Source organism: Bos mutus, chromosome 5, assembly GCF_027580195.1.
Source record: "Bos mutus isolate GX-2022 chromosome 5, NWIPB_WYAK_1.1, whole genome shotgun sequence".
Classification (NCBI taxonomy): Eukaryota; Metazoa; Chordata; class Mammalia; order Artiodactyla; family Bovidae; genus Bos; species Bos mutus.
Window position 1 is genome coordinate 45,914,938 of NC_091621.1, and position 16,154 is coordinate 45,931,091.

General features: G+C 41.7%; 1 protein-coding gene across 5 annotated transcripts in view; it reads right to left on the reverse strand.

Moving 5' to 3' along the window:
- Positions 1–16,154, reverse strand: part of LOC102278457 (cyclic AMP-dependent transcription factor ATF-7) — a 98,956-nt gene that overhangs the window by 17,027 nt on the left and 65,775 nt on the right. For all 5 annotated transcript variants that reach the window (XR_011464244.1, XM_005902112.2, XM_070370869.1 and 2 more), the window contains 6 exons: positions 12,315–12,433; positions 8,010–8,147; positions 3,730–3,887; positions 2,593–2,692; positions 1,950–2,063; positions 1,219–1,371 (listed from right to left, as the gene is read on the reverse strand). Coding sequence is in view for 4 of the 5 variants with exons in the window: in XM_005902112.2 (XP_005902174.1) it covers positions 1,219–1,371; positions 1,950–2,063; positions 2,593–2,692; positions 3,730–3,887; positions 8,010–8,147; positions 12,315–12,433 (782 nt within the window). In the remaining variant the exon portion in view is untranslated. The remainder of the gene's footprint in view (positions 1–1,218; positions 1,372–1,949; positions 2,064–2,592; positions 2,693–3,729; positions 3,888–8,009; positions 8,148–12,314; positions 12,434–16,154) is intronic.

Genomic DNA, 16,154 nt, shown 5'->3' on the forward strand with positions numbered 1-16,154 from the left:
CTTGGGGTTGCTGCTTCTTACTGTACTAAGGGAAGTTTACATAGATTCTCTTGTGATTTTCAACTTGCTCTTTGTTCTAAGCTCACTGGTGCACACGTAAAGACTGGCAATTGAGGGGGAGAATGGGGAAAAGGAAATGATGGATTCCTATTCTCTCATAGGCAACTTAATAATACATGCAGGGAATGGAGGTAAGAGAACAGACCAAGAGAAACTTGGGAAGAATAAGAAGGAAAGGAATTAGTGGTAACTAAAAACGAAGTCATGTCATTTCCTCAAGGGGAAGCAGCACAGTTTGGGCAAGGGGGCTGCTGCTTTACCATTTCTAGAAGGGACTGGCATCAGAAGGGGTTACAGGAAGGTGGGCAGGCTTAGCTTCTAACAAGAAAACTCAAATGAAAGCTTTTGTTGTTGGCCAAGCTTTAAGGCAGCATATGGTCATTAAATGTTAGGACATGTGGTGGTAACTGATGAAGCAGGTGGTGACATCAGGAAAAGGGGATGGGCCAAAGACCTAACTCCACAAACTAATACCAGGTTGTTGTCACCTAACCAGTACAGACAATATGAAACCAAGGCTTACTCGGTTTCCAAAGAAACTTAGTAAAACTGAGGCCTCCTTGAAAAAAAAGAATTGGGCTTCTAAAGAAGATCTCTCTGGCTTTTTTAAGACTTTAATTTCTCCTGATAAAAAAAGATTAAATCGATAAGGAAAAAGTGTTTTTCAGGGTATGTGTTTGTTTACTGAGCCATCTTAATGCTGTGACATCATATTTTATTAATATATTGTATAATATATTGTATCTGATTTTTGTATAAATATAATCAGTTAAGTTTTTTGGGGGGTTGGTGGGGGTTAAGATAGGAGAGACTAGAGACTTTGTTGTATAAAGTAGCTTGAAATGAGGTTCGGTCACATTTTAGAGGGCTCTACAGATACAGCACTCACATGTAGAAATAACAAAAAAGCAGAAAACAAAAACTGAGACCTCCTCTGTGGCAGTTCTGCATTATCCAATCTGCTTGCATTTGTCTAACAAAAGGACAGATAAAGCAGAGTGCATTTTGCTGTCAAACTGTCAACAAGAAACAAAGTGCAAGTCGAAGCCCAGAAGGCTGAAATCCATTCCTCCTTCATTTTCCTGCTCCTTGAAAAAACAGATATGACCTAAAGAGTAACAGCGACAAGCTGGTTCCCCCATCAAGGGTCTAACTGACCTGTGGCTGGGCCGGGGATGGGGCGTCAGGGTGCTGGATGAGGATCTGGCTTTGCTCTGGACGGGCCGTCACCATGGTGCTGGCAGTCCCCACCACCATTCCACAACCACCATTGATTGAGGAGACTTGGTGGGTTAGGGTAGCTTTTAGTCTCTGTGGTAAAAGATAAGAAAAAATAGCTTGTCAAAGGTGAGATTTTATTAAGGGTGAGAAAAATGGGCTTAGATTTTATTACTGGCCTTACAGACAAAATTCCCACAGTGATTTTCCCTTAACAAAGGGATTAAAAGAAAATGACATAGAGAGAAAGAGTGCCCATGATCCCTAAAATACCTACTCTGTTCCCTCATTATCATCCTGGGCACAGTTGGAGGGTGGGGGTTGTTGAACCGATAGAGTCCAGATGAAAGCTCTACCCTGGAACCTGGCCAGGGGCTGGTTACGCAGTTATTCACCTCTTGGCCAGCTCTCCTGCCCACTCATCCACCCTCCATCTGTCACCCTGGAACTGAAACAGCAAGAGTTCCATCCAAACAATCTGTGCTGCTTCTTTTCACTGCCATGGCCTGTGTACCAGGCTCTAAAGGTGGAAGAGAGGAGATAAGAGTCATGAATCAGGGTCTATTCTTCTCCAGACCCGGCAACTGGGTAGGTCTTTTAGCTCTGCAAGCCCCAGAAGATACCACTTCTTTCAGAGGGGCCAGCATTGCTCCAGGTTGGGATGTACTTACCATCTTGGCTTCTGATGGCATAGGGTGGCCAGAGGGAGAAATGGAACCACTGCTGTTAACTGGTGGGCCAGGGATACCAGGAATGTTGGGCACCATAGACACAGGTCTGGCCAGCTGGATCAAGAAAAGGAAGAAAAATCAGAAGGGGACATAATGCTATTAGTGGGGCAACAACTTCCCCAAATGAAGTGCTTTTGAGGCTGGCACATTAGGGCCTGTTCTATGCACCCTGTCCATGGGGCATGCAGAAAGTCTGGGAAATACCTTCCCTCATGGAGCACCACAGGATAGGGGATCTAATCCTTCAGTGCTGTGACAGTTTCTATGGGAAAGGCTGAGACTGTGTCTTGAGGAAAGTGGTGGGCAATTTGTGAGGTACTTAGTGCCAAGTGAAATAAGCCAATCAGCAGGCTGGCAAGATCAATTCCTAGACCAGGAGCCAACGGTCCAGATGAGCCTTTGTCTAGTGTTCCATAGTGCTGGATTGGCAGAGGTTAGTGAAAAGTATGGGCAGGCCGCCATGCTCAACTAATACAGACCAGAGCCCATGTTTCCCTGGGGCTCATGTGTGTTTATGAGCATTCAGGTGGAAGGGAGGGGTTCGTGTGTTGGTAGGGTTGGCTGCCCCAACTACAGAACTCACCGATATAACAGAAGGCATCTGTACTGGAGGCCCTGGCAGCACAGGCATGGTCTGTCCATTAGCAAGATGCATGACGAGAGGGAGGGAGCCGGTGGGAGACCTAGAGGAGATATAAAGTGAAATGTTCACAATACAGACTCTTTTGCCAATGATCTTCCTCCTGTAATTATAGCAGATTTCCCAGTCTTTTCTAGTTATGGTAACACTGTAAAATGTTGACACCCTCATGATGGCAGATAAAGCAGGGAATGCTACTTACCTTACCTTATAGATGGAGAGAAATGGCAAGACCTTTACACCTTGCAAATTAAGCAAACATCACTGAATTCAAGTGGGTGGGAAGCTAACTACTGAGTCTAGAACAAATAAATAAACATTCCTACACTGGCATGTATAAATTCTGTGCTATCTTAGATAAGGACTACTTCTACCAAAGTTGCCGTTTTGCAAGGCTGTGTCATATGATAGCCAAATCTGAGTAAGTTACTCCTGTTCCTTTCCATGTTTTGTTCTACTCTAAGAAGGAAGCCATTCCTTTGTATTTTTCTTAATGGGTCTAGAGAACAATAAGCTTTCAGAGGCTGAAGCCTGACAACAGCCTCTTTAACCCATGGGTACCTGGAGACAGGATCTTAAGTCATCCCATTAGGAAATCTGCATGGGCCACGCTAGGAGTGAAGACAAATAGACAAAATTAGGGATAGCAAAGACCAAGAGCCTTAACTGGGACTCAGGGGAACAACCAGACTTAAAAAAGATGACTTAATGGGTTTCAGCCCCTCATTCAGTAGTTCCTCCATAAACTTCTATAAAATTGAGGCCAAGAACTAAATATATACTTCCCTGTGTGACCTCAACCATTATAATGAACTTCCTAAAGTTCAAAGGATTCTTCTTTTAGGCTGAATAAGTATTAAACCTCCAAATTAAGGAAGTACACGCTCAAATAAATACTTGCTTGCCTACCAAAAAGGTAAAGAAGATTCTGTTTATGGAGTGAAAAAAATTCATTTTGAGACACAATCTCAGTAACTTGTTTCCCTTGAGAATTCAGAAACAGTCTCTATTTTATAAAATAATTTCATACAGAGCAAAGAGATTTAAGCTTTGCTGCTTCTCCCTGCTCTCTATACTTACCCCAGTTGCCTGTTAGATGGGGGAGCCTGTGTGATGACGGAGGTTGGGGAAGGAAGGGTTGGGTGAAGTGGATCATAGCCCAAATGGAGAGGCAGGGAGCCCGGGCGTACGATGGTAGGCGTGGGAGTAGAGATCACAACAGGCTTTGGGGCAACATCCTGGGGAGAAGAACCAACAGATCACAAAATGCTTTAAGGGGTGCTTATAGGGAAATACAGAGCTGGTAAAATCTAGTATAAATTTATTGGAAAGAGCACTCAGGCTACTAAGGTAAATCGTGACCTGATTCCATGGTGATCATGGATCCACACCTCACTAACCCATTCAGAAGGAATGATGAGTTAAGACCTCTGGTTATCTCCCTTCCAGGGATAATGGCAATATGAGTGGGATGACAGTTGGAAGACCACTTGAAATCTCTGTAGAAGCATTTGAGTATCATATAAATTCTAAGGAGTGACATAATTTTTGTTTGTTTTGGGGCCATGCTGTGCAGCATGTAGGATCTTAGTTCCCTGACCAGGGATTGAACCTGTATCCCCTGTAGTGGAAGCATGGAGTCTTAACCACTGGACCAAAAGGGAAACCCCAGGAGCATTATAATTTTTCATAATCTAGGTACTTTCATTCTAAACCTGATGCTCAAGTGTCCACTGATCCCTAATGGGAAAAGACAAGCGTAAGACTGGCAATAAGGCAATCCAGTATCTCCCATAGACCACTTAAAAAAAGGGCTACGGAAGTCTGAATAATGACCATATTGTGATAAAACAAACCGCTTCCCATTGTTAACCCATTAGGACCGTAGACTGCCAGTGCCCACAGTGGCCCTGAAAACATCTCTAAGCAGCCTCTAGGACCTGGCTGCTGCTGGAAAGAGGAGGAGGGGAGGATAGCTGCAGTGTTTATGGAGGGGATAGTTTTGAGATGTTAGCAAACTAGTTTTGGAGAGGTTAAGATGAGGTACAGATGCTCTATCCACAGTGGATGCTAAATAATAACCACAGTAGAGACTGGAAGGGGCCATAAGGAGACTCCTGAGGTTCTGATAATATTTTCAAAGTGTTGGTTATATACACTGTAGACTGTGAAAATTCAGTAAGCTGTATACTCACAATTTATGTGCTTTTCTGTATGTGTACTATATTTAAATAAATTTATAAAAAAAAAATCTCACAAAGTGTTTGCTTCAAAAAAGTAACACTAAGAATTCTGATAAATATTTCCTTCGAATCACTTAAAAATGTTCCTTTGGGAAGATTTTTTTTTCTAAATGGTTTAATGTTCAATTTATGAATTATGTGATTTTTCATTTTCACTTATTAATTGAAGTAGTACAACATATATGATCTAGTACAATATACATAAAGTATATAAACTTAAAGGATAAAACACAAATACATATGTAAAATAAAAACAAAGCCCATTTTTAGCACCCCAGAACATTCTCCTGTGTTCCTTCCTAATTCATACCTTCCCTCAAGAGGTAAAGGGTTTCCTCCACTTAAAAATAAATAAATTAAAAAAAAAAAAAAAAGAGGTAAAGAGTTGAAGATGAATTCTATCATCTTCAAATAGTTTTGCCTCTTCTTTACTTTTTTTTTTGGCTATACGGCATGTGGGATGTGAGCTCCCCAACCAGGGATCAAACCTGTGCCTCCTACATTGGGAGCTCAGAGTCTTAACCAATAGATTGCCAGTGAAGTCCCAGTTTTGCCTATTCTTGAATCTGATGTAAATGGCTTCACATGGTACGTACTTTTGTGTCTGAAATTTGTTGTTGTTCAACATAATGTCCACATTGCCGTATATATCATTAGTCTATTCTTTTTTTAATGCCATGTGGTATTCCATTTTAGAAATATACCACCATTTATTTATTCCCTTGTTGAAAGACATTTGGACTGCTTCCAGTTTTTTTACTATTATGAATATGAATTAAATTGAAGAAAGTGGGGGAAAACCACTAAAGCATTCAGGTATGACCTAAATGAAATTCCTTATGATTATACAGTGGAAGTAAGAAATAGATTTAAGGGACTAGATCTGATAGAGTGCCTGATGAACTATGGAGGTTCATGACATTGTACAGGAAACAGGGATCAAGACCATCCCCAAGAAAAAATAATGCAAAAAGCAAAAATGACTGTCTGAGGATGCCTTACAAATAGCTGTGAAAAGAAGAGAATCGAAAAGCAAAGGAGAAAAGGAAAGATACAAGCATCTGAATGCAGAGTTCCAAAGAATAGCAAGGAGAGATAAGAAAGCCTTCCTCAGCGATCAATGCCAAGAAATAGAGGAAAACAACAGAATGGGAAAGACTAGAGATCTCTTCAAGAAAATTAGAGATACCAAGGGAACATTTCATCCAAAGATGGGCATAATAAAGGATAGAAATGGTAGGGACCTAAGAGAAGCAGAAGATATTAAGAAGAAATGGCAAGAATACACAGAAGAACTGTACAAAAAAGATCTTCATGATCCAGATAATCACGATAGTGTGATCACTCACCTAGAGCCAGACATCCTGGAATGTGAAGTCAAGTGGTCCTTAGAAAGCATCACTACGAACAAAGCTAGTGGAGGTGATGGAATTCCAGTTGAGCTATTTCAAATCCTGAAAGATGATGCTGTGAAAGTGCTGCACTCAATATGCCAGCAAATTTGGAAAACTCAGCAGTGGCCACAGGACTGGAAAAGGTCAGTTTTCATTCCAATCCCAAAGAAAGGCAATGCCAAAGAATGCTCAAACTACTGCACAATTGCACTCATCTCACATGCTAGCAACGTAATGCTCAATATTCTCCAAGCCAGGCTTCAGCAATACGTGAACCGTGAACTTCCTGATGTTCAAGCTGGTTTTAGAAAAGGCAGAGGGACCAGAGATCAAATTGCCAACATCTGCTGGATCATGGAAAAAGCAAGAGAGTTCCAGAAAAACATCTATTTCTGCTTTACTGACTATGCCAAAGCCTTTAACTCTGTGGATCACAATAAACTGTGGAAAATTCTGAAAGAGATGGGAACACCAGACCACCTGACCTGCCTCTTGAGAAACCTATATGCAGGTCAGTAAGCAACAGTTAGAACTGCACATGGAACAACAGACTGGTTCCAAACAGGAAAAGGAGGACGTCAAGGCTGTATGTCACCCTGCTTATTTAACTTATATGCAGAGTACATCATGAGAAATGCTGGGCTGGAAGAAGCACAAGCTGGAATCAAGACAGCGGGGAGAAATATCAATAACCTCAGATATGCAGATGATACCACCCTTAGAGCAGAAAGTGAAGAAGAACTAAAGAGCCTGTTAATGAAAGTGAAAGAGGAGAGTGAAAACGTTGGCTTAAAGCTCCACATTCAGAAAACTAAGATCATGGCAAATGGTCCATTACTTCCTGGCAAATAGATGGGGAAACAGTGGCTGACTTTATTTTTTGGGGCTCCAAAATCACTGCAGATGGTGATTGCAGCCATGAAATTAAAAGACACTTACTCCTTGGAAGGAAAGTTATGACCAACCTAGACAGCATATTAAAAAGCAGAGACATTATTTTGTCAACAAAGGTCCGTCTAGTCAAAGCTATGGTTTTTCCAGTGGGCATGTATGGATGTGAGAGTTGGACTATAAAGAAAGCTGAGCCCTGAAGAATTGATGCTTTTGAACTGTGGTGTTGGAGAAGACTCTTGAGAGTCCCTAGGACTGCAAGGAGATCCAACCAGTCCATCCTAAAGGAGATCAGTCCTGGGTGTTCACTGGAAGGACTGATGTTGAAGCTGAAACTCCAATACTTTGGCCACCTGATGGGAAGAGCTGACTCCTTTGAAAAGACCCTGATGCTGGGGAAGATTGAGGGCAGGAGGAGAAGGGACGACAGAGGATGAGATGGTTGGATGGCATCACCGACTCAATGGACATGAGTTTGGGTGAACTCCAGGAGTTGATGATGGACAGGGAGGCCTGGTGTGCTGCGGTTCAGGGGTCGCAAAGAGTCGGACACGACTGAGTGACTGAACTGAACTGAACTGATGAATACAACTGCTATGAACATCCTTATATACTTCTTTTGGTGGACATATGCACTAATTTCTCTTCCATACAGACTTAGAAGTGGAGTTGCTGGGTCAGAGAATAGGTGTAATTTATATAAATCCTCTAAACAATGAACATTTATTTAAACATAATCAATCCTTCTGTATCACACTGTGTTTATACAACTATCACATCAAAACATCATCTACCAATTAAGTTTTAGATGACTCTTGGTAAACAGCTTTACCTTCTCCTTAAGTGGTGGGGAGCAGGGGCTAGAGGCAGGACTGTCAGGTGGGGATGAGTCTACCTCCACTGGCTCTTCTTCTTTGATTTTGATGTCTGGTGTAGAAGGCAGAGACATGTCAAGGGGCCCAGAAGCAGCCTGTTAAAAGAGAGAAATGAGCACAGTTCAATCCCATGATTCCCTTCAGGTTTAATCTATATCTTCCCAGTTAAAAGATGAGTGAATATACTTCTAAGAAGTTCAATCCTTGGTCAAAGCACCAAACTGAAAGTCAAAGAAATGTGGAACCCAGGTTTTACACACAACTGTGGCCAAATCGTTTAACTTCTCAGGGCTTCTGTTTCCCAACTATAAAATGAAGTTATTTACACCTGCCTCACCATGGATGAACACTGATAAAGATTCTGAAAGGAGGGGAAAAAAACCTTTAAATGCCTATGAAGACCCTGAAAGGAGAAAATAAAAAAAAGATGTCATTTATCCATCACATTCTATGATTATTTTTTAGGAAAGCACAACGATTTCTGAATCCAGTGCGTTCCTATTCTCAACCAGCTCCACTGGCTACTAGAGAGCTGTGAACACTTTTTCTGCCAATCAGAATGACTAGGTTACCCAATTATCAAAAGCAAACAAAAAAAAGTTGGCTATTAAAGTACTGTCAATGAAAGAGGAAATATCTTTTCTGGGGAACTCTCCATGCTTGATGGTGTTCTCACCCCCAAATCTGATGCTAGACGCTAGAAGCTAGGAAGATAGGGTTTTGGGGTAACAAAGAAAGGAAAGGCTGATCATTTGATCAGTCAAAGAAACTAGAACTTGGGACTAGGGGCAGGACTGGAGAAAACTAGAAGGGAAAGAGTACTCTTCTGGCAGTGGTGCAATCACCTCACAGAACTGGGGAGCCATAAGTGGCTCTGAAGAGAACAATAAACCATCTAAGACGACCCTGATACTGCACAACAGGGAGGCTGGCATTGCAGTTCAGTTTCATGACAAAGTGGATTCTTGGTTCTATTCTTCCCACATCCTAGGCTTCTTGGTGAAAGAGGAGCTTGTTTTTAATTTATCCCTTGCTATTTTAATCACTAGAAATCCTGGTATTTGAGTGAATTGAAGATAATCTGGTATCTACTACATTAGAGAAGGTGGTAATGGTTCTTTCTCTCCAATCTGATAAGGATGAGCAACAGCAAAGATGGTTTCAATTTCTGCCCTCATTTTTTTCTACACAGATGTCAGGTCCAAGTGGGCTAATTCTTGGATCCCTGAAGTCAGAGGGTGGTGGGAAGGAGAGGCCTCTTAAGTAAATACAACCACAAGTTTAAAATCTCCTAGAGGCATCTCCTAGAAAAGTTGTGGTTCAGAGAAGTTTTGGGCTCATAAAACACTCCTGGAGATAATTTTCCACTGAGCCTATGCTTCTCATCAAGAAGAGGTGAAGACCACTCCTGACCAAGCAGGGAGAAACACCAAGAGATGCCCAGTGAGTAAAGGCATGACTGACTGTGTCAACTGAGCTAAAAGGGCAGTGGAAAAGACTTGGAGCCTTTAAAAAGAGGCTAATTTTCTTGAATTTCCCTATAATGAGTTTGGTTTAAAATCCTTCACAACCTGGTGGAAACAATTTGACTGATTTCTTTGGGGCGAGGAAGAAATGACAGGGGGGATAAAGTAGAGAAACTGTAAAATAAAATTATACCACATAGATTGTAAGCAAGTGACTGATAAAAAGAATGACGAACAGACCACCGCAAGTTCTGCCATTTGAAAGGAGAACTACAAATATATGCCACTGAGTTTCCCCCCACTTTCTTTTAATATGTGGGAGATAACAGGAAATGAAGATGACAGAAAGCTATAGAACTTGGAAGGACCCCCAGTGATAGGAACACTTCATTCTTATAATTTAAGATGGATGGAAAAATTGTGCACAAACTCTTTTGATTTACCTGCTGATAGCTTATAGTGAATGGTGTTGGATTTGTGGCCTCGAGAGGAGAGAATTTCGATCTGGGGCCAGAGACAAGGCTTGATCACTCAGAGTTTTGTGTAGCAGAAGTTTTATTACAGTGAAAAGAGACAGCTTCTGACATAGACATCAGAAGTGGGCAATGAGTGCCCCAATCACTAGTTCGGGTGGGGCTTTATATACTTTTTCAGTTGGTACCATCAATAGATCAAAAGAGTATCTTAAGGTTGTAAAGGTCTTATCAGACCCACTGGGACAACATAATCTTAAAATAATAGGATTAGTCAGAAGGTTTCTATTAATGGGAAGCATGTCTCCAAGAAAGATACATTGTTGCTGCTGCTGCTAAGTCAATTCAGTCCAGTCAACTCTGTGCGACCCCATAGAGGGCAGCCCACCAGGCTCCCCCATCCCTGGGATTCTCCAGGCAAGAACACTGGAGTGGGTTGCCATTTCCTCCTCTGAGATACATTGTTGTTATATAATAATTATATACTATATACAGAGCTTAAGGAAAAACACACCATTGAGCAAGATGTGCTGTTCTGTTGTGTAATCCTTAGCTCTGGACTTAAAGTTGGTCTCAGTAGAAACAGATTGTTGCCATAACAACTCAGAGCTTTCCAAGGGCCCTGGTCTCCTTATCAACATACCTAAGAATAAGCTCTCTCACTGCTACCTCCCTCTTAGAGGGGAAGAGTCCTCCCTGGAAATTTTTTCTTAAGTCTTGGCTTTCCTGTATTCTGGTAAGATTCCATGCCTCACTGCACCCTGCAATTATGGGAGGTACACGTGTTAATGTGTATGTTCTGAGATAGAGATATTGGAATTTTTTCTGAATTATTATGGAAAAGATACCTGATTTTAAGTAGTGACTAATAACCCAGAATTATAATTCTAAAATAGAGTAAACTTTAACTTTTTCTTTTGCCCCCAAACCCCTTATTCCATGGGAACTATTTTTCTTTGACTCTGCTTCTTGAACTATTTCCTCTGATCTTCCAAACTAAAGGATTCTCTAGGGATCTTGAATATAAAGGTTAAAATCAGGATCACAGCATCTCAGAATCTGAAGTGATTCCAGTATTTTAATCCTCTCCACAATATCTATCCTAAGAGACCTCCATATAATTGGACATACCTTGTGATAGCTTCCTATCCTGATCCTATTTCTACTTCTAGGCCACAGAGAGTAAGTTTAACCCCTCTCTTACACAAAAACTCTTCAACTATTTGAAGACTGCAATTTTGTTTCAATAAAATTTCTTTTCACACTTCCCTGGTGGTTCAGGGGTTAAGACTCCACATTCCCACTGCAGGGGGCATGGGTTTGATTCTTGGTTGGTGAACTAAGATCCCAATGCCACTGCTGCTGCTGCAGCTAAGTTGCTTCAGTCGTGTCCGACTCTGTGCGACCCTATAGACGGCAGCCCACCAGGCTCCTCCATCCCTGGGATTCTCCAGGCAAGAACACTGGAGTGGGTTGCCATTTCCTTCTCCAATGCATGAAAGTGGAAAGTGAAGGTGAAGTCACTCAGTCGTGTCCGACTTTTAGTGACCCCATGGACTGCAGCCCACCAGGCTCCTCCGTCCATGGGATTTTCCAGCCGAGAGTACTGGATGGGTTGCCATTGCCTTCTCCCCCAATGGCACTGGGTGTGGCCAAATCAAAATAAGAAAATAAAACAGGAGACAAGTATGATCCTTTCTATGCAATAAAATGTGTATGCAGGAAAAAAAAAAAAGCGGTTTCCTTAAATGTTCCCAAAGTGACCTAATTTCTGATTCTTTCACCATCCTGGCTGATCTCCTTTGAAAGGCTTTTAAGAACATCCTTCCTTAAGCTTAATGTCTTGACTATTACTACAGAGTTACTCGGAGGTAGGAGTTACATACACTGAAACAAAGAAGAGTCAAAATTCAGTAAATGTCTACTGATTGGCTGACTGAATAAAACAATCCAAGTGAGAAGTCTGATTAGCGCAGAAAAGAGTGGGATTTGGAAAAAAAAAAAAACAAAAAAACCCATTATATAACAAAATTTGAGTAACATATCCAGAACAAAAATAGTTTAAAAAATAGATTACTGAACAACGTCCACTAGAAGGGCAAGGAAACTGGTTTTTGATGAAGACCCAACACTTGTGCTTATCCATCACCTGGACGCCCTAAAGACTTGAATGGCTGACAAGGATAAGTGAGTATTATCTGGTTCTATAGAACCAAGCCCATAATTTGTTGCTTTAACCAATTATGCAAATTATCCCAGGGCACAGTGCAAGTTGCCTAGATCTGAACACCACCAGTTTTTTAGCAAAAGTCCCGCCTCTTGCCTTTTTTTCATCTTCATCTGCAGCTTTTTTGAATTCATGTTCAAAGGAGTTAGCTAGTTCATTGAAGAGTCCCACCTCTTCACAGTTCTTCAGGAATCGAGTTGGAGTAGGAGTTTGATCTGTAGACATGAAAAGAAAAGGAACCTTTATTTTAGTTTTGATCTGAGATTAAAACTAGAGAGCACATCAAGAACACATTTTTATTCTTCTGTTTGGAAAGAATCTCTATGTTTAGGCAGATTTGGTTTTATGGAGCACTAGTCAGTAAAGACTGGTGTTAGGCCACCAGAGGGTGTCTGTGCTGTGTTGCCTCAAGGCCAGCAGAGGGACGACAGAACAATGTTTCGTTGTGTGGCTATCTATATGTAACCACCTTTCTCTCGGAGGCTGGTTTCAGCTCCCTCACCCCCAAAACAAAACAAAAACTGCCCACCCAGGTGGAGTCTGTGAAACTTTTAGGTGGGAAAATCAAGTACAGTTAAGTGACATTTTCTCTTTACACTTATTCTCTGCTAGGTCTGAAGTGAGTAGGTGTAAGCAGATGGACACTAAAATCTGATGAGGAGAAGAGACTGAGGATCAGATGGCTGAGTCTACTTGCTAAAGCTACCAAGTAAGAAATGGTGCCTTGTTTTTCAGCTGTCACTAAGGTAAGAGTCTGTTACCTTCTTGAAGGCATTCCAGGCACATCTAGGGGCTGGGGAACAAGATAGCAAGATCGTGAGCTAGAAAAGGAAACTGCAAACAATAGACCTCACTGCATGGAGACCTGGGACCAAGAGCAAATTCCGGAAACCAGGATATTTGGATTTAGATTTGCCAGCCAAAATATCCTCTCAGAGGCTGCACAAATCTTTCCTCAGCCCGCTGCCTCTGCCCTTGGGAAGAAGGAGGCTCTGGGTAACCCACGGGAACTTTTCAAGCAACTTGAATTTTAGATTTGAGCTTCTCTCTCCCCATCCTGTTTTTCTCGTTTTCCTCTCTTGCATGCTAAGTTGCTTCGGTCGTGGCTGACTCTTGGTGATCCTATGGACTGTAGCCCACCAGGCTCCTCTGTCTATGGGATTCTCAAGGCAAGAATACTGAAGTGGGTTGTCATGCCCTTCTCTGGGGAATCTTCCTGACCCAGGAATTGAACCCATATTTCTTATATCCCCTGCGATGACAGGTTCTTTACCACTAGTGCCACCTGGGAAGCCCCTTTTCTCTCTTAGGTCAGTTGTATCTTGTTCTCTGGTCCTAACTCAATTATGACGGTTTTCCTTGCACTGCTAATCACCTTGGGGATTCATTTCATATTCCAAACCACTAAACCGAATGATAGGGATAGAACGATGTTTAAACAATATTTTAAGGAGTGAGACCTGGGGCTAAAATCACTCCTCCTAGCATGATCAATTGGGAATAGTCCAGTGGGATTTTCCATGGAAACAACGTAACTTTTTTTTTTTTTAATTTAAACAAAACTTCTTCTGAATCAGAGTGTTTGGAAAACTTACCACTAACCTCCCAAAATAGTTTTAAAAGGTTCTCTGGCAGCTTTGGTTGGCCAACGATAAAGCCACTTTCCCTCCATCCCCGGGTGAGTGGAGGTAATATTCCCTTATGCATAGAGAGTACTTCAGTAAGGCCACATTAAAAAATCACAACTCAAGTGGAACAGGACGGGGCAGCTAAGGGCATGGTTACAGCAGAAGAGGGCCTTTTGGATCTCTGATCTGAGGCTCATATAAACTTTTTCCATTCTTGAACAGCCAGCCAGAAAATGTATATAAGAAAACCCTTAGCTTGCTCTGATGATTCCAGAGAAATCAACAGGTGTTTATTGAATGCTTTCTGTGTTTTGCTGCTGTATGTATAAACTGTGTGTACATTTGGGGGAGGGGGAGAGGGAGAGATAGAAGTATAGGAGTTTGGGCCAAAAAGAATGGTTCTTGCCATAGAGAACTAAGAGGATGTTTTATAGTTGAAGAAATAAAATTAATTTATATAGAGAGTATCACAGAATACAAAAGATATGTGCCATGTATGGCACAGAATAAAACTGTTACAGAAATAAAGACAAATTAATGGCGGAGCAATTAGGAAAGATTTCAAGAACTGGGACTTGAGCTGGGCCTTAAAGAATGGCTTCAGAGGGTAGATGAGAGAGAAAGATTAGTAGGCTAAGAGGACTCAGGCAGGTGAAGGCACAGAGAGAAGCAGGTATGGCACCAATATATAGATGAGGAGAAAAAGGTATGTGCAGGTCAAAAGACAGTCATGTTAGGGACATAAGTTGCATTTAAAGATGGGTAAATACCGCAGGGCAAGGTTATAGAAAGCTTGAAAACCCAAATAAAAATAGCCTTAAAGTAAGAGAAAATAGGAAGATAATGACAGATTTTGAGCAGAGGACAAGAATTTCAGTAAGTCTGGCTTTTCAACAGAATGCAAGATGGATTAGAATGAGAGACCAGTCAAGGAGGCCAGCTAGAAGACTATGGAGGGATTCAAGCACACTGATGGTGGATGGCAGGAAGCACAGAAAGGAACACAACAGTCAGAAGTGAAGAAAGAATAAAACGATACAAGATTGTGAGAATATTGATATCACTGAATATCAAAGCGGAGGAGCTGGTTTTGAGGACAAGGAATTCCTTAACTGACAGTCACTGACATGAATATCTGAAAACAGAAAGATAGCCAAGTAAGTGTTCAGTAGGGGCTGAAATACATGTGAGGTACCAGGTCTTAATTTGGAGATATGAGAATCACCAGACTAGATAGGAGAGCTGAAATGGGCAGTGGGATGAATGCCCTGAAACAGAAGGCAAAGAATAACAGGAAAACAGTTTATCTCTTTGGGACTGTCCTGTGTCATTTTCTCTCCCCACTCATGGAGGGTGGCATAGGCATTTCCACACATTTGGAATAACCTCTCCAGCTTGATAACTCTGCCCCAAATTTGGTGTGTGTGTTCAGTCATTAAGTTGTGTCCAACTCTTTGCAACCCCATGGACTGTAGCATGCTGGGCTTCCTTGTCCTTCACTATCTCTTGGAGTTTGTCAAATTCATGTCCATTGAGTTGGTGATGCCATCCAACCATCTCATCCTCTGTCGCCCCGTTCTCCTCCTGCCCTCAATCTTTCCCAGCATCAGGGTCTTATTTTCCAATGAGTCGGTTCTTTGTACCAGGTAGCCAAAGTTTTGGACCTTCAGCTTCACCATCAGCCCTTCCAATGAATATTCAGGGTTGATGTCCTTGAGGATTGACTGGTTTGATCTCCTTGCTGTCCAAGGGACTTTCAAGAGCCTCAAATTTACCTGCTGCATAAACTTCTTCGATCAATTTCACTTAATAATAATTCTCTGAGTACTGATGCTGTTTGTATTATTCACTTATACTTGACTTAAAAATACTAAAATTTTTTCCATATATACATGCCCCAACAATAAATTTAAGTATGTGTTGCCTACATACATGTTTATGCCCTCTCCACTCTTCCAAGGACCTTCCCCAGGCTTTCTTAAGGATCACTAATGACAATGTCCCCAACTTAAGTCTTTTTCCAGGAATTACAATCCACAAGCTCCCAGCAAAGTGCCTGGTACACACAGTAGATATTCAACAAATAATAAGGTACAGGAGATCTGTAGGGCAAGCCCCTTCCTTCATGTACAGAACTATGGGAGGAGGTTCTCTCTTTTCTCCTCTGTGTCTCAAGCAGCACTTTGGCTGGTAGTACTTAGAGAGATTGGGCTTTCCAGGTGATGCAGAGGTAAATAATCCACCTGCCAATGTAGGAGATGTGGGTTTGATCCCCACGTTGGGAAGATCCCCTGGAGGTGGAAATGGC